The sequence below is a fragment of the Notechis scutatus genome, chromosome 1 (assembly GCF_049901735.1).
Source record: "Notechis scutatus isolate UNSWTSFEM ecotype Mainland chromosome 1, rNotScu1.2, whole genome shotgun sequence".
NCBI classification, from domain to species: domain Eukaryota; kingdom Metazoa; phylum Chordata; class Lepidosauria; order Squamata; family Elapidae; genus Notechis; species Notechis scutatus.
Window position 1 is genome coordinate 157,860,530 of NC_142009.1, and position 22,766 is coordinate 157,883,295.

Here is a 22,766-nt window from a genome sequence, read left to right on the forward strand (position 1 = left end):
AATACCACCTCTGACTGGCCCTGTGGCGCCCTCATCTATTCACTGCCTCCTGAGTCCCAGCTGATTGGCTGGGTCTTCTTTTGTTGCCCTACACAGGAGAACAGAGCTGAAAAGCAGGTTAGTGGCGTGGGGTGGGGAGGGAATGGAGATTTTGCAGTATCCTTCCCCTGGAGTGAGGTGAAAATGGAGATTTTACAGTATCCTTCCCCTGCCATGCCCACAAAGCCATGCCCACCAAGCATGCCACGCCCACCAAGCCACACCCACAGAATCGGTCCTAAAAAAAATTGAATCCCACCATTGCCGTGTTTGTTCATTGATGACTATAATGCAGTATGGTATGATTAAAGCTATCTTGCAAATAGGAGTTAATTTATCTGGTCCTCAACTCTCTAATCTGAGAGAGCAAACAAATAAGAAAGGAAGGGATTCCATTCATTGGATCTACTGACTTCTCTTCCTTCAAGCTGCTAAAAGTACCATATAATAGTCATCAGTGTGCAAGGCCTGGGATTTCAAATATCAGTAAAGAGTTGAACATATAACATATAACCCCCAACCCTTTTTATAAGAGCCTAAAAATGTGGCTTTGCCAATCAGCTTGAGGCCCCTGTGGGGGAACAGTGCAATGGAGATGGTTGATTGAGTAATGACATATCCCACCTTCCACCCCCACTCTACCCCTGCCCTCCCCATGGATCCTTGGTTTTAATGGCTGATTTTAACTTTTTATGTTTTAAATGTATATGTAACCGTAAACTGCCCAGAGTTACCCTATGGTAAGATGAGCAGCCAATAAATTTTATGAATGAATGAATGAATGAATGAATGAACACTAACCTACAAGGGCTACCTATAGCTGACATTCCAATAAGAATAATTTTAATAGTACAGTGTTTCCTAATTGTTAATAAGGAATACAAGCACTGAAATATATGTTATTAATTAAAATTGCTTTCACATTCCTTCCATGATCTTTCAAAATGAAGCACTGCAAATGTTACCCCAGAATAGATCACAGCACCTGAGAATGTCTGGTACAAGAAAAGTTCCTGTTTGGCACTTATAAGCCAAGCATCTTTGTGTACTATTGACCTGCAACATGAAAACAAGAAAAATAATCAGAAATACTTATATGAGAAGAAGATAAAATTGACATCTGTTGATTATAAAATGAGGGAGACATTGTAACATTGTGATGAAACACTGAGAAAATCAGTGTTTAAATAAAGGATTAACTGAACCTTTAGCAAACATTAAAAAATATATAGCCTATGTATATATAGCCTATATATAGCCTGATGTTTAATTAGAGACTGAGAGACTGAAATCAAAATTATCCAACCTATTCAGTAGTATGGTTCTTGTGAATCTATTCATTGTTTCTTTTCCTCTTGTGCTTCTTTTTTTCCTTTTACAGATGTTTAATTAAAATCAAAATTCAGAAAACAAACCATTCCCATTCCATTCAACTGGAAATCTGTCATGTCAAAGACCTTTCCCCAGTTTTATAGTTTGTATTGTCTACACAATTTCTTGTCATATCACTTTAGTTGGCAGGTTATTTTTTATTTTTCTGAGAAATCTCTTCCAATTCACTTGTTTGCCAATGAATTAATAATTTCTGTTTAATTACTGATGTCTCTGCTTTATAAAACTGAGCATGAAAATCATAGAACTGGAAATTGATAGATTCTGTCTTAGTTCTTAACTGACAATTATTTGGCATGAATTTCTGATATCACATTTCATTGTTGAACATAGTCTGAGATTGCAACAGGGCCTACTGAAGAGTCCACACCAAAGCAAAAGAAATCAAAAAGTAATGAGGTCTAAAACAGCTTTGGTGTACTTGAGGAAAAAAGTATATTCTATACATTGTAGATTTTAAAAATGCTGATGATGTTAAAGTCCAATATGTCCATTTTTAGAACTAAAAGGAGAGTGTTTGGGGAATACATCTAACAGAGAATCTTCATTAGTTAAAAAAAATTAAAATTAAAAATCACCAACACTAATTATATGTTGATAGCTTAAGAAATTTCAGGATAACATTTATGAAATATTTCAGGAGTGTTCTTAGTGGATCCATAAAAGTTAGAAAATAGCCAGTTTGGTCTAGTGGTTAAGGCACCAGACTAGAAACCAGGGGGCTATGAATTTGACTCCTACCTTAGACATGAAAAGGGATGGGTGACTTTGAGCCATTTGCTGTCTTTCTTATCTCACAGGGTTTTTTTTGTGGGGAAAATAGGAGGATAACAGAATAATAGATATGCTTGCTGCCTTGAGTTGTTTATAACAATAATAAAAGGAGATTGTAATATAAATAAATAAATAAATAGCAGAACAATGGTATCAGTTCTCTTTACTGTCAAAGAACTGAACTATTCTTCACTGTAGTATTGTTCAAATTCCAAATCAGTTCTACAGTTGCTATTCAACATAATCATTACCCTACGTGGTTCATTTGAGTACCTGCTAATATAAATTGGTCTAATCCAGCTCCTGAGCCTCAAAAAAAGCTGTCATTGTGTAGAATAAGTGTTTCTTGCAACATAATAATCATGTATTGTACTTTTTCCAGCACATTTCGTATTTATCACCTATTTTACTGAAATGCAATAATTGCAAAAAAAAAAAAATCTGGCTAAAGTGTTATCTTACGTCCATGGTATTTCAAGTTGGTAGCCTATCCTGAAAGTTATAAAAGGTGGTCTCTTGTGCTGGACTTCAAAAATTTAACAACTACAGGTCTCCCAGATAGATTGCTCTTGCTCTTAAATTATTTATTTCTTTAAGTTATTTCTACCTTGTCCATTTCACCTAAGTGTAAACATTATGGTCTTTTGCTTGAAACCAGATGGGAATGAGAAGAAGGAGGAGGAGGAGGAGGAGGAGGAGGAGGAGGAGGAGGAGGAGGAGGAGGAGGAGGAGGAGGAGGAGGAGGAGGAGGAGAAGAAGAAGAAGAAGAAGAAGAAGAAGAAGAAGAAGAAGAAGAAGAAGAAGAAGAAGAAGAAGAAGAAGAAGAAGAAGAAGAAGAAGAAGAAGAAGAAGAAGAAGAAGAAGAAGAAGAAGAAGAAGAAGAAGAAGAGGAGGAAGAGGAAGAGGAAGAGGAAGAAGAAGAACTTTATTGTCATTGTACAAGTACAATGAAACTGTGGATGCACCCCAGCAACTGTTCACAACACAATAAAACCAGATCACTTAAAGTTGAAGATAAAAAAAAAAAGAGTACCCGCGTCTCCATTTGCAATTTGAGAGTACAATATCTACGAATATACACAAAATATACAACCAACACTGAAAGGTTCATGAATGGGGAATGGGACAACTTGCCACAGCCAACTTGGTGTGATCAACTCACCATGGCCAACTTGCCACGGCCAATTCATTGCAGCCAACTCATTATGGCCAACACGCTGCAGGACAATTCACCATGGACAACTTGTCATGGGACAACTTGCTGTGGGACAATGTAACAATTCTATTTAATTATTTAAAATAAATAAATAATATTTTAATTTTTTCCATTAACATTTTATTCTGTTCCTCCTTTTGCATCCTTTCTTCAACGATTCTATTGTATCATTTCTTTGATATTAGCCCCTTGTCCATCAGCAAGTTGTCCTTTCGTGGGATGGCCAAGGTGAGTTGTTCTGCAGAAAGTTGGCCATGGCAAGTTGGCTGTGGTAAGTTAGCTGTGGTGAGTTGGCTATGGCAAGTTGATCATGGCGAATTAATAGGAGCCTCTGTTAAAATTATAACATTAAGCAAATGAAGGAACTTTTTGTTTACTTACTTTCCCTTGTTATACACTGAAAAGCTAACATTGTGTGACCCTATAAGAAAAGAAAACACATTTTCAATGTAAGAACTTGAATGCACAATTTATGAATACTATATTTTAGATGTTTTGTTTTTCATCAATATAATAAACTATTTTCAGAATTTTGAATAGAACTTTTGCTTTCACTTTCATTTTTTTCATTTTTTCCCTAGGAATATATTTCTGGTCTCCTTAGCTTTCACTAGTTTTTTATTTATTATTTTATATTAACTACTTATGGTTTGTCTTAGGAGTGTCCACTGGAAATAAAGATAACAGGAAGAGTCAGAAAGTAAAACGAGTTGATTCCTTGCAGAAGACCGACATATACATTTTTATAATACTGAATAAAAACATAGTAGTATGTTATTCTCTTATTTCTACTAACCAATATAGTTGCCTTCCACTTGACATTCTACAGTTCCCAGGTCATCATCTAGATGAATAGGATAACTGTAAACAAAGCAAAAGAAAATATTACTGAAAAGGTTAAAATGTCTTGTTCAAATGAAGAGCATTGATGTTTCTTCATTACAGAGACTTCTAAAAAGGCAATGATACATGAATTGCAGAACATTGCCTTCAGGTGTTCATTGAACACCAAATCATTGAAATAATGTTAAATATTTTTAAAGTTTTTTTATTGAAAATTAGGACATACCACATGAACTATTGTAATTTGAAAACAATAATTGCAATGATATTTTTTTTCTTTGCTAAAAGAGCGAATAGATGCATCTGCATGTGCCAGCATTCAAGACTGTATATTCATGCTTAGATTAAGGGATCCATTCTTCATAAGAAAATAGCTTCAACTCCTTGAACATTTTGCTTGCCACTTCAACATCTATAATATATTTTTTGAGATACAACACTTACCAGAACCGATTGCAATACTTAGTATGTGATTGTACCAAAGATTTGTCTCAAAGCATTCTGATATTTCATATGTAAAAAGGGCATGGGGGATAATTAATTAATTACATATCATCAAGTAAGGATCAACTTCTGGTGACTACATGGACAAACGCTTGCTATATTAACCTTTCTCTAGGTTCCTCATTCCAAAGACATTGCTGTAATTTTTCTAATTGCCTTTTACTTCCCAAGCACATCAATTTTTTTTTCCTGGTCCAACATCTACTCCTCAGAGTCTAAGAATTCTCATCATTGCCTTGAGGGAGTAACCAGTCTATATTTGGGCCAGACTATTTCTTTTTCTTGCAGAGTAATTTTTCTTAGTAACCACCTCCAAATTCATGATTTGACGTTATCTTTCACTTGTTGTTTCTCAGAAAAATTAAGCAGTTATTTTTCAGTGTACAGCTGTATTAATAAAATTAAAAAGTTCTGGATAATGGATTTAAACAAGCATCTGCCACATAACACACCAAGCGTAGACAAAATAATAGAAAATGAAAAAGGTAAAATGCCCTGGGATTTTAGAATTCAGACAGACAGATACCTGACACATAACACCCCACAATAATAAAGACAAAAAAGTCTGTATAATGGACATGGCATTACTTAAGGATAGGGGTGGGCTTCAAAAATTTTAGCAACTTGTTCTCTGTGGTGGGTGGGCATGGCCATGGTGGGTGTGGCCTAGTCGGCCTCCTGCACCATGGTGAGGGGGTAGTTTTTGCCTTCCCCGGGCTCCAGAAGTTTTCCTCGAGCCTCTGGGAGGGCGAAAACAGTCTCCCTGGCCTCCAGAGGCTCTCCGAACACTGGAAATGGCCCATTTCTGGCCTTCTGGAATTTCCAGGAGGCCCATTTTTCGCCCTTCCCAGGCTGTACAGGCTTTCCTTGAGCCTCCCCTGGGCTCCAGAGGCCCTCTGGAGGCCAGAAACAAACTTCTGGGAGGCCCACTTTTTGCCCTCCCTGAGCCTCCATGCAGACCCTGGACTTACCTGGCATCCAAAAGAGGCCACGTGGGGACTCCTGGGAGGAGTCAGAGTGGTATTCAGCAGGTTCTGACCAGTTCTGGAGAACCAGTAGCGGAAATTTTGAGTAGTTTGGAGAACCGGCAAATACCACCTCTGACTGAAGATTTTACAGTATCCTTCCCCTGCCACGCTCACAGAACCGGTAGTAAAAAAAAATTAAATCCTACCACTGTCCAGGGCCAGCCAGGGGTGGGATTTGTGGGTTTGATGAACTGGGCAGAATTCTAACTAGAGGATCGCCCACACCCATGTGAACCCGCAGTAGCCCACCTGCTTAGAGACAACAGAATAAGAGAGAAAGAACTGGAGAAAATAACCAAATACAAAGAGCTGAAAAAAGAAATAGAATAACTGTGGTTAAAATAAAGCAAAGGTAGTATGGTGCAATCCCAAAGCAACTGGAGCACCACTTAAACACCATTGGCATTGACAAAATCACAATCAGTCAATTATAAAAGGCAGCTTTACTTGGAATAGTCCCGTGACAATATTTTTAACACTATCCAACAACAACATCTGCCTATCCCAGATCCTTGGAAAGGACTAAATAGGTGGATAAAAATGACATATCTGGTCTAAACTTGGCTGATTATGTGATCAATCACAATATAATAAAAATAGGTATTTAAAGAAAAAAGTAAAGAGATTTCTCAAATCTTCCCACAGAGCTTTTGATGGTAATGATTTTGGGAAATGAGAGAAAGCCAGCTCAACAAATTTTGGGGATGGGCCTTGCCTGCCTTCACTTCTCCCACTCAAGAGACCACATCTGAGGTGACCTAGATGTCTAAGTGATAATCTGAATCACTTGAGATCCCTGGGAGCTGAGAATTTTACCAGGAAAAGATACAAAGGGCAGCAGGTGGGACCTTCAGGAGCTTGTCATCGCCCAGCTGAGACTGTAAAGAGCTAGTCCACATTGCTACTTTCTAGATGTACAAATTATGACTTGTTTTCAAGAAACGTATTAACAAATGAAACATGAATTCTTATGTTAGACTGGACTTCTACCTCCTGCCTTGACTATTGCAATGAGGCTGCCCTTGAAAAGTATCCGGAAGCTTCAATTGGTTCAAAACACAGTATCCCACATGGTTTTGTGCAGGCCCAGGTGTGCATATGTGTCACCTCTCCTGCAGGAGCTGCATTGGTCGCCATTTTGTTTCCAAGTAAAATTTAAGATGCTGGTTTTCACCTTTAAATCCCTATATGACTTGGGACCAGAGTATCTGAAGGACCACTTCTCCACAGTTACATTCAAAGTGGGGAGGCAGTGAATGTTGTGAGTCCCCTCTCCTAAGGAGGTACATCTGAGGCACCCAGAAGGCCTTCTCTGTGGTGGCTCCCTTCCTCTGAGATATCATTCCTGCAGAGATTAGACTCCCCCACCCACTTTAACACTCTTTTGCAAGGCCCTGAAGACCTGGTTTTGTCAATGGTCCTGGGGAACTCAGAGTGGATGGAGGCCATGAAGTGGCTGGTCTGACTAATTGCTGTCGCTAGGAAGGGTGGAGTGGGGGTTGTTGTTAACGTTATATATTAGGTTTTATTTTTTGTTAGCCATCCAGGGTCACTGACAGTCATTGGGTGGTCATATAAATGTTCTAGAGATAGATGATAGATAGATAGATAGATAGATAGATAGATAGATAGATAGATAGATAGATAGATAGATAGATAGATAGATAGATAGATAGATAGATAGATAGATAGATCTAAAAGACTTGAAACTGGCACTACAGAGAACCAGCCTAAAAAGTTAAGTGTTACTTTTTTGTTTGTAACCAAATGCACAATAGAGCTCTGACTGATGAGGATGACTTTTTTTTTCAATAATGAAATGTTATTCATTTAGTTTAGCTTTATGAACTGTGCCAATTGATTTCAATGGCTTTCAGTATAACAGTAATTTAAAAAAATAATTGTATCGAGGTCTTTCTGCTCTGTCTCATCTCCTATTGTCCAGACTCTGTACTAGCATTAACACTGGGACAATGTCTGTAATTTCTGAATCCCAACCTTGATCTTTTATCTGTGAAGGAATCCTGATGCATTAGATGGGGAAAGTTTTAAATACATTAACTGAATCAAGTCTAAATGTTGTGCCAGAAGATAGGAAAGAATAAGCTCAGGTTAATACTTAACCTGTTTTCTTTTCCTGTAAAAAAAAAAGTCACTATCCAGCCTCAGAACTTCTAAACCATAGGTTTCCAAACTTGGAAACTTTAAGACTTGTGGACTTCAAGTTTTGTTGTTCTAAACAATGACTTATTAAAACACTTCACAAGAAAGCTTCCAAAGGTCTTTTCACAAATTAAGAGCAGGAGAAGTTGAAGAGACTCAACATAGGTCTCATTGTCTCTGAATCCACACACAATGAAATCTCACTGACTAGTACTGTAATTTTCAGAATGATTTCACAACTTGAGATTGTTTCCAACACTATCTGTGTAAAAGAAATGATGATTTATAACTTACATGCTACGTGTCTGCTGACTGGCAAGAGAACAAATAGTTATCCATCCATTTTCTGCCTCAAGGATTACAGGCCTAGTGGTGAAGGGACATAGTTAGTCAAGCCAGGGGAAAAAAACACTTTCTCATATATTCTTATTCTTATTCTCTCTCCCTACCTCTCTCCCTCCCTCCCTCCCCCTCTCTCTTTCTCTTTCTCTCCTCCTCCTCCCTCCCTTCCCCTCTCTCTCCAGGACCTATGCAATCAATCAAGCATAAAAACATACCTCAATGAGGGAACTACCAACGGGAAAACCACATATCCACCAACACTGGCATGGCGAGCCATATTATATAAACAGCTAACCCCACACTCACCTACACTGATAATGCTACCAGTTGGGAAATAAAATGTCTGCAACCAAGCAGCCAAGCCCAGAGAGTACCAAGGACTCCATAGTTAAACCCTGAGCTGTAGATATTTCTTCTATTGGAACTTAATCATCTTTTTCCTTTTGCCTTAAATTCAGACACATCTCTCTCCTCTTATTTGTTCATAAAATATAACAAGAAGTTTACAAGGAAGTGAAATGCCCTTCATCTACGGTATTATCTTCCACCAGCACTCTAGGAAGAAATTGAATGTTATGTCCAAAACATTGTCAGTCTGCAAAAACAATGAAATCACTTGCTTATCAGATGTTTGAATCCCATTCAGACAACTGTGTGATCTAAACAGATTAGCAAAATAGTCCTCCTGATACCATCTTGCACCGCCACATGTCACCATCAAGAGGTCACATCTGCTCTATTCTGCTTCAAATACAAGGTATATAAGAAGGCAGATGGACAAAACAATAACTTTATATCACTTCAATATCCTATTTACTGCATTTCCAAAATACAGGAAAATACTACTGGACATAACTCAGAGAAACACTGAACACAAGTTTACCCATCAATAAAGTTCACGTTGAAATTATAAGTTTCATAATCTTGGGCCAGAATCCGACCATAAATTTGTATTACATTTCCTATTGAGAAAACAAAAAGCACAAATTAGAATGTATTGCTTCAAAAGCAAAATGAATCTATATGAAAAATGAGAAAGGGGAATGATGCATTGATTTGTTTGATGTGAATTCAAGCCAACAAAAATGTCCTTTGCAAGAAACACAGTTAAGAATAAAACATCTTTTCATTATGTGTTTTAAAAATCTTGTTCATATATACAGTAGACATAAATGAACTTAAAAGTATCCCTTTCCTCCCATTTGACGTTATCATTCATCCTCTTCTTTATTGGCTTATGATAAGCTTCTTTCACCTTTAAGATCTTACATGCATGGTATCACATACAGGACTGTTTTCTTCAGCTAATATTGGCCCACACACTACTTCTGCAACTTAGGAAATTGATTCCAGAAAGCCTTCCACGGGAGATTAGATTTTCCCCTAAATAAAGAGTCTTCTAAAGAGATGATAAAAATTGTGTTCTTGAAGATAGTTTGATGGGTGGGTACTGTTTGAAGTTTGATGGTATATTACCTCCAGTTGTTTTAGGATTAATTCTATTGTGATATATTGCATATTACATATAGAATTCTTCAAGACATTATTGATATCCGGTTGCCGAAGTGTCCACAGAACCAAGACAAGAAAGGTAAACAATGACATACATGTGTTAATGTCATCATGCAAATGCCACAAGTTATATATACTAGTATCAAAAGTTGTAATGTATAGGCAGTCCTTTACTTACAACCACAATTAGGACCAGAATTTCAATTGCTAAGCAAGGTGATTATTAACTGAATCGTGACCAATTTTACAATCATTTTTGCCAGGGTTAAGTAAATCATTACCATAGTTAAGCGGATTATGTGCTCATTAAGTGAATCTGGCTTCTCCCATTGCTGTAGCTTGGGAAGATCAGAAATGATAAGCACATGACCCTGGGATGCTGCAACCAACATGCTAGTTGCCAAGCAGCCATATTTTGATCACATGACCATGAGGATCCTGTGATGGTTATAAGTCATGAGTCATTCTTTTCAGTGCCTTTGAATATTTACTAAAGGATTGATCATAAGTCGAGGACTACCTGTATGTTAGTAACTGTTAACTTACACAATCATATAATTATTGCACACATGTTGCTTATACATGGCTTCATGGACATATCCATGTAGATTTCTTGTCAGCAGTACAGACGTGGGTTGTCACTGCTGCCTTCTGGGGTGTTATGTGAACTTCCTTCTTTGGGGGGGGATTCTCATCCAAATGCCCACTGAGATGCTTTTTTCAAGATCAGGTTTCCAAGATACCGCTAGTTTGAAAGATTTGAAATTTTCTCCTCTTGAATGTAAATCGATGTAAACTTCAGAATGTAAATTCGTTCCTTTTGAATTCACTAAACCACCTTAAAATGTCTTTGGATAGTCAGCCATTTCTTTTAATCGCTTTAAACCTCCATTGTATTGTCGCAAAAGCATGTTGTTAAGTATCATTATGAAGGAACATAATCAAATCATTTGTAGAATGTAAAATGTACTTGCATCTTTCAGGAAAACTATGGATACACGCAGGGGCAGGCTTCAAAAATTTTAGCAACGGGTTCTCTGCCCGGTTGCTGGGTGGGCATGTCCATGGTGGGCGTGGCCTAGTCATCCTCCTGCACCATGGCGGGGGAGGCTTTTTGCCCTTCCCAGGCTCCAGAGGCTCTCTGGAAGCCAGAAACAGGCCCATTTCTGGCCTTCCCAAACTTCCAGGGGGCCCTCCCAAGCCTCCCCACGCACCCTGCACTTACCTGCATCCAAAACAGGCCTCTTGGGGACTCCTGGGAGGGGAGGGGAGGGTGGGTGAGGCGCTTCTCTGAACTGCACAAAATCTTAGCTAGGGCTCTCTCGAACCCCTGAGAACCCCCTGCAGCCCACCCCTGAGTACATGGGTTCCAGCAATGTCTTCCACCTCCTGACTGACCTTCACCCTTACTTTTCCAGCAATATGAATGAGATGCTTTTATTTTCTCTTTGAAAGCCTGGCCTTTTTGCTCAGCAGCATTTGGAGCATTTGACAGTTTAGCAACTCTTGCATAAGTCCTGGTAAGGTTCACACAAACACACACACACACACACACACACCTTTCTCCACAGGCTGAAGACCTGAAGTCAGGAATCTTTGCTTGCCAATTGCTTATTAGGGTGGTGTTTACATTAGTATTTTAGTTCTAAAGTCATTTATTTACCTGGGACTCCACATGGGGGGTTTACTTGAAACACCACAGGTGTCTCTGCAGCAGAGAACTATTAAGAGAAGAATACATTATACATTTAATAATTCTTCAAAAATGGAACACTTCATTCAGTTTCAATGGGCTCCTAGCCCCTAAGCTGAGCATCTTCTATTCAATAAAATTAGTTCATTCGTTATGCATGTTATTGTCCTGTCACTAAATAATTGCAAACATGTAAGCAAACTTGCAGTGCAATGTAGCATAATACTGTCCACTTTTCTGAATGGCTGCAGTATTTTTGTTCATAAATAATATATTTATATTAGAGAAAAATGTAGAAATATGCAAAAAAAAGAATCCTGGTTTTAAAAAGCAGCAAGATAAAAATAAATAATTATAATACATATGTAGATCAAATGTAATGGAATTTACACTGGAGAAATTATACGGATCCACCCATTCTTAGCTACATAACTTAGTTTTCAAGATTGGGCAATGGTACCTCTATTACGCCAACATTAAAGAACATGTCAATACAATACTTCTCTCATCATGCTGATTATCATGATGGAAAACAGTCTCTCAAAACATTTTTTTAACATTTTTGATGCTATCGGGGAGGGGGGGAGGGAATCAACCAAATGGAACACCTTTTCCTAAAATTGGTCATAGCCAGATGCTATCTATATTGTCACAACTATTAGGGACAGAATAATTTTTTTCATAGGTCCATAGGTCCCAGGTTGCCAAAACAAAAAGCAGCAATTTATGTTTTATTTCCTTGGTTATATATTTCATCTGTATCTCTCCGAGTGCTGTCACAATTTTTGTAAGCCAATCGAGCTGGAGAACAGGCACTTACCTTTAATGTGCAATCTGTTAAAACATGCCTTCGTCATGCACAATCAAAATTAGGTTGTATTAGTAGAGAATGCTAGAAGTTCTGATATACAGAATGTTTTGCATTTGTCTTTTGCTTTTGGTTATCCGTTGAAACCACATTTGTGTTGATACAGTTCCATTATCTAGTTACAATGATAGAAAACCCTAGATGATTTCTCTTTCAGAACTCTGTCCCCAGTATAGGAAAAGAGGTACATCTTAACTTAGAAAAATGATATTCCATGAGATCATATAGCAAATCTAATCTTGAATATTTAAATTCTTCTTGGAATAAAAATAATAGTAACATCCAACATTGCATTAGCAGTTCATCTGTCACAGGTCCTTGTCCTCAGAATTTTACTACTTAAGTTAGTTTATTATGTACCTGGAATGTACAGTTCTCTTCATGGAATTCATCTTGGTTGCTGATACTCTGTCCATTCAAACTCAACAAGAGATGATAAAGTCCTTCCCTTGAAGATCTTCAAGTAAAGTAGTGAAAACAGAGAGACACTCACTGTTAATAAGAGGGGCAATGAGCTTCTCATTTTGCATTATTCAATTAATTTTATAACTAAAGCTAGACATGAGAAGGCTGTGGTTTGCCTGATTTTGTCTACAAAATTTGTTTACCCTCAACTTTCTATAGTAGAGGACAAAATAATAGAGAAGAAACTTCAGGATACAAAAACAGCAAGTGGGAAAGGAAATTAACAGTAAATCTGGATGTGAGGACAAAGAATCAAGACGCTATGGCAGCTTCAACTTAACAATTTAGCCAGGTACAGTCTTATCTATCAATCTAATTGAACAGACCTAAAACTGACTGGTTTGTGTGTGGTTAAAATAAAGGAACAATTCTATTATTTTTACTACATGCCAGCTATGAACTAAGGTTTTTCAGATATACATAAGAGCAAACAACTTCATCACAGCAACAGTTGAAAAGATCTTGTGCTTAGAAGAGTTGCACGTACAGTTTTAAACAGAACAAGCTTTTCCTCACATGGGGGAAAAAAAACCCTCTTGCTGCATTTCAATTACTGATGTGGCTCTTTCAGGATAAAAAAAGCTGTACAAAACAAAACAAAACTGGGTGATGTGATGTTTGGTTGGTTGGTTGGTTTTGGTTTATTGTAAGGATGGAGATGGAAAAAAACAAACTTTATATGGAATACAATTACAAACCACCAGCAAAGTGCACTAGGTCAATGGTTTAAGTTAGTAATAATTATCCAGAAACTTAATCTTTAGGCTTAAATATTTTTCCATCACTGTTCAGGTATGCGTTAGATTTGTTAATCATTATTCATAGGTTTTTTTTTAATGCTCACTTCCTCCTTTACCTTTTAGGTCAGAACACAGACTAAAACTATTTTACTGTTATTCATCAGTTTCTTAACAGAAATAAATCACCAGGCCTAGGGAGTTGTAGAGCCTACTCAACAATATGACTTCTTTGTCTGTGTTGACTTTACCCACCCATCTCCAAATGTCTTGCACCACAGCTCCCCTAACAACCAAATATCAAAGTCACTGGATTGCCTTGCCTTGAAATATTATACAAAACAGTACAATTATTTTACCTTTACTTTAAAATGATGATGACTCGTGAGACTTACATTAAGCTTCAAAAACAAATTTACCAGTTAATTCTCATCACAATAGGACTTATTCCCTGTTTAGTGTGATTAGTGAATTGAAAAAGATTTGAAAACAACAAGATAGCAAAGACAGAAATGAATAACATAAGCAAACAAAACATTAATAATGTGACAATATATGGAACAAAATAATTTTGTCAAGTGAGTATCGTCATCCATATAATTCTAAAGCAGGGACAGACAACATGGTACCATCTAGATCTTTTGGCAGATAATCAGTGGTGGGATTCAAAAAAATTTACTATCAGTTCTGTGGGCGTGGCTTGGTGGACGTGGCAGGGGAAGGATATAATAAAATCTCCATTCCCACCCCACTCCAGGGGAAGGATACTGCAAAATCTCCATTTCCTCCCCACCCCACTAACCTGCTTTCCAGCTCTGTTCTCCTGTGCATGGTAACAAAAGAAGACCCAGCTGGTCAGCTGGGACTCAGGAGGCAGAGAATAGATGGGGGCAGGGCCAGTCAGAGGTGGTGTTTGCCAGTTCACCGAACTACTCAATATATCCACTACCAGTTCTTCAGAACTGGTCAGAACCTGCTGAATACCACCTCTGCAGATAATTCCCCAACTAGGTTTTCATTGATTCTTCAGGCTATGATGATGGAAGATGAAGCCTCAAACATCTGGAGATGACAGCTTATCTGGCCTAGTATTCTAGTCAGAATACTAGGTAAGATGGACAAAAGGACCTGGCACCAATATCTTCCTATGTCCAGTATGTTTCTGGTACATTTTTAAACTTGTTTGAGTGCCCACTAAGTTTAAAGGAAACTCAAAACTCTGACTAGTCTATAAGAAATATCTTAAAGTATGGTCTCAGGCATGTAATATTACGCTCTGCTTCTAGTAATTATCACGCAGAAAATAACTTTACCTTGTTTGGCATTTTATTGTGGACATAAAGAAACTGACAGTCATAATGTCACACAGCACTGGAGGCAGCTCTGGATTCAATAATGCCACTTCTAGCTGTGACCCATTGACCAAATGAGAGAGACCTAATGATAAGTGACAAATTAATGAATAAAACCTCAAATATTATTATTACGATTTATCATATGGCACATTCACATCACATTTCAAACTAAGAAGTAAAGAAGATTGTATAGGATAAAGAGTCACTTTATAGGATGTAAGAGTCACTTTTGTGTGGCATAAAAAAATAATAAACAAATATATTCTTTATATAAAATGTACCAGGTTCAGACATTACTAGTATATCACAGATGCTTTTAAACCTATAATAAGGAACAATTATATTAAAATATGCAATAGATTACCTTTTCTTTTAGCTCTTTCCTCTTTGTGTAACTTTATGGCAATTTATTAACTGATTGCCAAGTAGTCCCTGGTTTTCTTTTGTTTGCATAATTATAGAGCATGTGGCTTGCTGTTTCTCAGGACCAGGGTTTCTATTTACAGATTAATAGCTCTTTGAAAACAGAAAGCCTGAGAACAAAAGGTCTGTAGTTTTGCTTTGATCCTTGGCCACAAACTTCTCTTAATTTTTTTCAACATTATCTGATTTCAGCACTTAGTTTTTGAGGACTGCTGAGATTTGAAATTCCATCAATCTGAGCTCAACTTGTGTTGATGGCAGGATCAGTGCTTGGTTCTGCAATCTGTTTCTACTAAAAAGTTATGGAGTTTCTAAGGCATGTCCTTGATTACACCCCATCTACCTCTTGTGGTTTTCTTCTTCTGTGTTTACTATTCTCAGACTTGCCAAGCCTAGTCGTTGTTTTCTTAGTCTATTGTCTGCTCACATAATATACCCAACTTTGCTTTGCTAATCATTACCTTAAGGAAACATTTATTTTCTATTTTGGGGTTCTTGAAACTCATAATGTTTTAGTAAAATCATATCCATAATTTGAAAGAGTCTGCCTTCTTTTTCTCACTCATGCTCAAAATCCAGCTTTCCCACTCATGCATTACCACTGGAATTTGAAATCAAAGAATTCCAAAGCGTATTTGGCAAAGACTATTCTAAAGGAGGTATTTTGCTATTCCCTTTTGCTCAGAAGAATCAGATTGTGGATCAGGCAAACTATAACTTAGCAATATCTGGAGAGCCTAGGCCAATTCGAAGATAATATCATCCTAAATCTTGTGAAGGAACTGCTTATCTAAAAAAAAAAAAAAACAGCAATTGGAGCAGGCATTTAAAGTACCATCAAAGTTTATTGTGATCCAGGTTCCACCACCAAGGCTGCCAGTTTTAGGTTCCATGATTAACTTTTCCAAGTTAACTAAAAAGAAAGAAAACACTGTCTGTTATATATGGCAGAGACAGCCACTTTTCTGATAAATAGGTAGCCCTTGTTTAATGTCACTAATTGGGACTAGAATTTTGCCACAAAGTGGTACAGTTATAACATGTGATGGCAATATGAGCTGTCCTCATTGCTCTGGTTAAGTGAGGTTTGTAGGTCATTAAGCAAGGACTTTCTCAGCTGACTTTGACTGGGCAGGATAGGTAAGTGGCTGTTTTATGTGGCATGATAGCAACAGGACCTTGGGTGTCTGCCAAGAAGAGGAGAAAGGTACACAGGGACTCACAACAGTGTGATATGAGCACAGTGGAGCCAGAGATGACTGCAATTACCATTCCTTTCTCTTATATGTGCCTTGTTTTATGTTGATATTCAAACAAAAGGGATCATATGAGATTTTCCCTAGGATCAAATAGGCAGACATACTTCTGTAATGAATATGTTATATAATGATGTTTCTTCATAAAGTGGTTTCATAGAACTTACCTGCAACAAAAAGAAGCAAAGCCTTGAAAAGGAATGACATTAAAAAATCCATCTTTATCCTCCTCCTATGCTTTCAATTTGAGACTTCCTGTTGAGATTGCCACATCATAAATGATCAAAGCTCAGCAGTTTTTCCCATTTTTTCCCTTCAAGAGAAAGATACTTTACATTCTTTTATTCACATTAGATCCCTTTGCAGCATAGAGGTAAATGCCCAGTAGACATTTAACACCAGATCAGAATAGTTATATAAAACCAGGGGGCTGGGGGGGAACTGTCAAAGAGAAATTTCTTCTCATGTCTTTAAATCAAAGGCATAGAAGATAGATCTGAGAAGGTACAGAAACATTCTGCTTCCCTGCATGCATGCTCGACCATCATGCTATTCCCTTTTGGGATATGCAACTTTATGTAAAGCACAGAAAAAGAATGAAAAATAGTGAGCCAAATAAATTAAAGCCTGAGATTAAGGGGGAGTGGGGGGAGGAAATATAGCTAAATCTGACTTGTGCCAACAGTTACACTATGCATCTCCCTATTGCTTTACCTTTGCAAATTACTTTTATATCTACCATACTACAGACAGCTTCGTTCATTGCCTTTTGTTCTTTTTTTTAGCTGCTTTTTATAAGTTCCATCCAAATACAGCTCATTTATTATATAAATATGACTATACTACTTTCTTTCTTAGTGGTCCTGAATCTCCACTATCATTCAGTGCCCATTCATTCTTGACCCAATGTCTATTTGCACTTTATTCAACATACTTTTATATTTTTCCTGGCATACTCATAAAACAAAGTAGACAACTTCTACTCTTATATACCATCCTTTTTTGCTTTTTTGATTAAAAAAATCAACTCTTTGCAAGATATTACTGTTTCTTTTTCTATCAAAATTTTCATGTTTATTAAGTCTGCATTCATTTTTCTGTCTTTAGTAGGTGAAAAATTTCTAATAAAATGCAAAACGCATATATCTTTTTTCCTTTTGATACTGATATATAATTTGCAAACTTTCATTCCATTCCATTTCTTCTATCAACACAATAATCTTGGTCTTCAGTACATCATCTTTCAACTCCATACCTCTGACAGTATCACAAAATCTAAGACTAACTGAAAATCATTTGGATTCAGTCATCCACACAGTTTGCTATACAAAAGCAAATACATAATCACATGTCAACCTTTAACAAGATCACACAAATTCATTCAAGAATAAACAACAAACCCTTTCCTTGAGTTTCTTTTCCCCCCCTGTCTGTTCATTTTATTTGGACATTTTCTAATACCATTCTCAAATACTGTTTTCTATACATCTCATACTTTCTTCTCCTGTACTGTAAATTCATTGTTTCTTTCACTTCTTCCTTTTTCTTCCATATCAATTTTTCCTAAGTTCCAGTTATGACACTGCCAAACAACAGCCTGTCCAATGTTCAATGCTTGTATCCCTCCTTCATTTTTTCAATCTTTTCCCATTAAAACAATCAAATGAATCATGTGTTTAGATTTACACTTATTCTTTTGCCATGAGTACATATGAATAAAGCTTAATCTACATATATATATACACTGCTCAAAAAAATAAAGGGAACACAAAAATAAGACATCCTAGATCTGAATGGATGAAATATTCTTATTAAATACTTTGTTCATTACATAGTTGAATATGCTGACAACAAACTCACACAAAAATTAGCAATGGAAATCAAATTTAGCAACCCATGGAGGTCTGGATTTGGAGTTACACTCAAAATTAAAGTGGAAAAAAACACTACAGGCTGATCCAACTTTGATGTAATGTCCTTAAAACAAGTCAAAATGAGGCTCAGTAGTGTGTGTGGCCTCCACATGCCTGTATGACCTCCCTACAATGCCTGGGCATGCTCCTGATGAGGTGGCGGATGGTCTCTTGAGGGATCTCCTCCCACACCTGGACTCATCCCCCAACTCCTGGACAGTCTGTGGTGTCCCCCAGACTCCTGGACAGTCTGTGGTGCAACGTGGCATTGGTGGATGGATCGAGACATGATGTCCCAGATGTGCTCAATTGTATTCAGGTCTGGGGAACAGGCGGGCCAGTCCATAGCATCAATGCCTTCGTCTTGCAGGAACTGCTGACCCACTCCAGCCACATGAGGTCTAACATTGTCTTGCATTAGGAGGAACCCAGGGCCAACCGCACCAGCATATGGTCTCACAAGAGGTCTGAGGATCTCATCTCAGTACCTAATGGCAGTCAGGCTACCTCTGGCGAGCACATGGAGGGCTGTGCGGCCCCTTAAAGAAATGCCACCCCACAGCATTACTGACCCACTGCCAAACCGGTTATGCTGGAGGATGTTGCAGGCAGCAGAACGTTCTCCACGGCATCTCCAGACCCAGTGTGAACCTGCTTTCATCTGTGAAGAGCACAGGGCGCCAGTGGTGAATTTGCCAATCTTGGTGTTCTCTGGCAAATGCCAAATGTCCTGCACATTGTTGGGCTGGAAGCAAAACCCCCACCTGTGGATGTCGGGCGCTCATACCACCCTCATGGAGTCTGTTTCTGACCATTTGAGCAGCCACATGCACATTTGTGGCCCACTGGAGGTCATTGTGCAGGGTTCTGGCAGTGCTCCTCCTGTCCCTCCTTGCACAAAGGTGGAGGTAGCAGTCCTGATGCTGGGTTGTTGCCCTTCTACGGCCTCCTCCACGTCTCCTGATGTATTGGCCTGTCTCCTGGTAGTGCCTCCATGCTCTGGACACTACGCTGACAGACACAGCAAACCTTCTTGCCACAGCTCGCATTGTTGTGCCATCCTGGATGAGCTGCACTACCTGAGCCACTTGTGTGGGTTGTAGACTCCGTCTCATGCTACCACTAGAGTGAAAGCACCACCAGCATTCAAAAGTGACCAAACCATCAGCCAGAAAGCATAGGAACTAAGAAGTGGTCTGTGGTCACCACCTGTAGAACCACTCCTTTACTGGGGATGTCTTGCTAGCTGCCTATGCTTTCCAACTGTTGTCTATTCCATTTGCACAATAGCATGTTAAATTGATTGTCAATCAGTGTTGCTACCTAAGTGGACAGTTTGATTTCACAGAAGTGTGATTGACTTGGAGTTACATTGTGTTGTTTAAGTGTTCTCTTCATTTTTTTGAGCAGTGTAGAAGTGTGTGTGTGTGTGTGTGTGTGTGTGTGTGTGTGTGTGTGTGTGTGTGTGTGAAATACCAGTCACACATCATCACAAAATCTCCAGAACTGTAAAGCCTACAAACTTGAAATTTGGCACGTATGTTCCTCTTGGCTTCTAGGTGATCACTAAGAAAGGATTTATGATACTAAGAAGTTCTAATCCCCTTCCCCACCTGAAAAGAAAATCTGTTCCAAATGCTAAACACAAGCAGAGAAGAGTTTCAGTTTCAGTTTTAGTTTCACAGCAGCAACCAGCTGTAGTATGGAACAGTTGAGCTAAGTCACGCCCAGGCTCCTTACTGTCTCCTTCTTGGTCACACAGCAAATACTCTTTCAGTTTCTATGTTTCAGTTTCCAAATAGCCCTCAACTTTCACACACGCTGACAGGACACTAGCCAGATGAATACCAATGGATGCTGGTAGGCAGAGGCACAATATTTTTTCCTTATTTTCCTCCCCCAAAACTAAGCCCAATCACATAGTTTTGTAGTGAAGCATGGGTATAGAACTAGTTTAAAATAAAGAAAGCTATTTTTAAATGAACACTTGCCAAAAAGTCTTCATTTTGGCATCTCCAAATAATACACTCATTTTGTTCTCTGTCTCATTTGGTCAAATGAGGTTTTCACAGAGGTTTTTTTTTTTAAATTAAGGTCTATCTAGATTACCAATCACATCTATGCCACGGTGATATTAAGGATAGTAATACTCACTTGTGTCACATTTTGGCCAGTATGCCACAAACACAAACTTTTTTCTAAGGCAACTTCCCACCTTTCTATGTCAGTAGCCAACATATAGTTGCTCTCATCCTAGAAAGTATATGCAGTGTCTCAGGATGCAGAGAAGTTTGAATATGACTTAACGCATCTCTCTTCCATAAGAAGATAATAAGCAGATTTTCTCTTTCTATTTGAAGTAGTGATGCTTATCTATCAAGGCATTAACCACTTGGATCCCTAACTAAACTCTTACAGTTGTATTATTCTGCCTATATTTGGATCCATGTATTAATGCTTCACCCTCAAAAACCTGGTATTATGTACCCAATAATGAAATTCCCTCCCAAAGAATTAATAAAGTGCCGTCTTTGTTATTATCATTCTAGTACCAGCTAGATTGGTTGATTTTAACAAAGCATTCTGTAGAATTAATGGATTTGTTTAATTTTACTATCAGTGCAAAAAGGTCTAAAAACCAGTTCTGTGTGGCATTATACAAATTTGGAGTGAGAGGGAGATTTCAATTACTTTCACTTCATTCACTAGCTATATGGAATGTTAATAATTTATTTCTTTAGATAAATTTACAATGTTAGCTTCAGAAAAGATTTCTCAGCTTCAGAAAAGAATAACACAAATACCTTCACAATAAGCAAGAAACAGTGGTGTATACAGCTGGTATCTTGGCTAGAAAATCTTTCATATTTTTTTAGGTCAGTAGGTGAACAGCATTAAGAATGGGAAAGCACATCAGAGACGTCCAGTTTGAAGGGCTTCGGCGACAGACAGGAATCTGCGATCGTGCGCGATTTCTGCCTGGGCTCGCTGCTGGAGCGCCCCGAGTCAGGTGGTTTCGGGGCTAAGCCATCCAGTAGAGGTGGTGAAGAGGGGGGAGACCACCAGCATGGTCAAGGAGAGCCGCATCTCTCCTCCTCAGCTGGCCATTACTCCCTTTCCCGAAGGCGGTAGGAGCAGTGGTCAGAAATGGCCACCTCAAAGAAGAACTCAACCGGAAAAGAATGTGCAGGAGGAAGATAAGAAGTGAAAGTTTTGGCTGACCGGGCTAAGTTGAAAAAGCAACAACTAAGGTACCCTGGAATTTAAATTTTACAAGAAATAACATTGCTCCCAAAGAAGAGTCGGAAGCAGCGAAAGAAAGTGAAAAGGGGAAGGTTTGGCTTTTTTTCTTCTCTCTCCTTCCTTATATTGACAATTAAGAATAAGAAATTGGAAAAATCCACTTTGGCATCAATAGGCAATTAAGCTGAAAATATAACTAAATGCCAAAGGGACAATAAAGATTTCTGGACATTAAAAACTTTTTCTTCTATAAGCAGGAAGGGAGAGAAAAGAATAAGGGCAGGATCTGGAAGAGGAGGAGACTGCCTGGACTTTAAAAAGAATCTAAAGTAAAATTTCAATAAGACTTCTAAAAGATACATTTTAACTGAAACTTTGCAACTAAATAGTAACCTCAGGAAGAGAAAGTGAAAAAAAAAAAAGAAAGAGCAAAAAGAAACAGCTTATGTGTATTTGGATTACTTGGTGACTTTTGGATTTTTGGTTATTATATTTGAATGACTAAAATCAATTGGGTGGTTGTTTAAAAATTTCTACAATGGCATCACTTTTGGATGAATTGAAAATGGAACTTAAAAAGTACAAAGAAGATGCACAAGAAGGGAAGGGTTCTTTTGGCTTCGTTTTTCAATTCTTAGAAATGGAGATTTGGAACTATGAGAAACAACAAGAAAAGACTGCAAAACAAGAAGACTGGGACAAAGAAGAAGCCATCTTTAATGAACAAGTAACTCTATGTGGGGAAGAAAAAGGAAAGGGGGGAAAGAGGATGGAGAATTTAAGACTTAAAAAAACAACCAAAGAAAAGAAAAATAATTCAAAAAATAAGTATAATACTGGAAACCAACAGAAAAGGGGAATACAGAAGAGGGAAATAGAGGTAGAGACAAAGGGGTAAAAAGGGAGAGAGAAGAAGAGAGGGAGGAGGAGGAAAGGAAAAGAAGTTACAGAGGTCCGGAGCAAGATATAAAGAAACAGGACTTATTTAGAGATAATGGGT

General features: G+C 38.0%; 1 protein-coding gene and 1 long non-coding RNA gene across 2 annotated transcripts in view; both read right to left on the reverse strand.

Annotated features, from left to right (window-relative positions):
* The window catches only part of PKHD1 (PKHD1 ciliary IPT domain containing fibrocystin/polyductin), a 282,605-nt gene extending 274,027 nt beyond the window's left edge, over positions 1-8,578 (reverse strand). The window contains exons 1-5 of the mRNA XM_087952900.1: positions 8,517-8,578; positions 8,254-8,325; positions 4,218-4,282; positions 3,803-3,842; positions 1,025-1,095 (exon numbers count right to left, since the gene is read on the reverse strand). Coding sequence (XP_087809026.1) covers positions 1,025-1,095; positions 3,803-3,842; positions 4,218-4,282; positions 8,254-8,325; positions 8,517-8,578 — 310 coding nt within the window. The remainder of the gene's footprint in view (positions 1-1,024; positions 1,096-3,802; positions 3,843-4,217; positions 4,283-8,253; positions 8,326-8,516) is intronic.
* Positions 8,579-14,895: 6,317 nt separating this feature from the next.
* On the reverse strand, positions 14,896-16,917 carry LOC148133063 (uncharacterized). The gene is made up of 3 exons (XR_015747064.1): positions 16,778-16,917; positions 16,190-16,267; positions 14,896-15,013 (listed from the first exon to the last, which is right to left on the reverse strand). It is a non-coding gene; the product is annotated as an uncharacterized LOC148133063 (long non-coding RNA).
* Between the last annotated feature and the right edge of the window lie 5,849 nt (positions 16,918-22,766).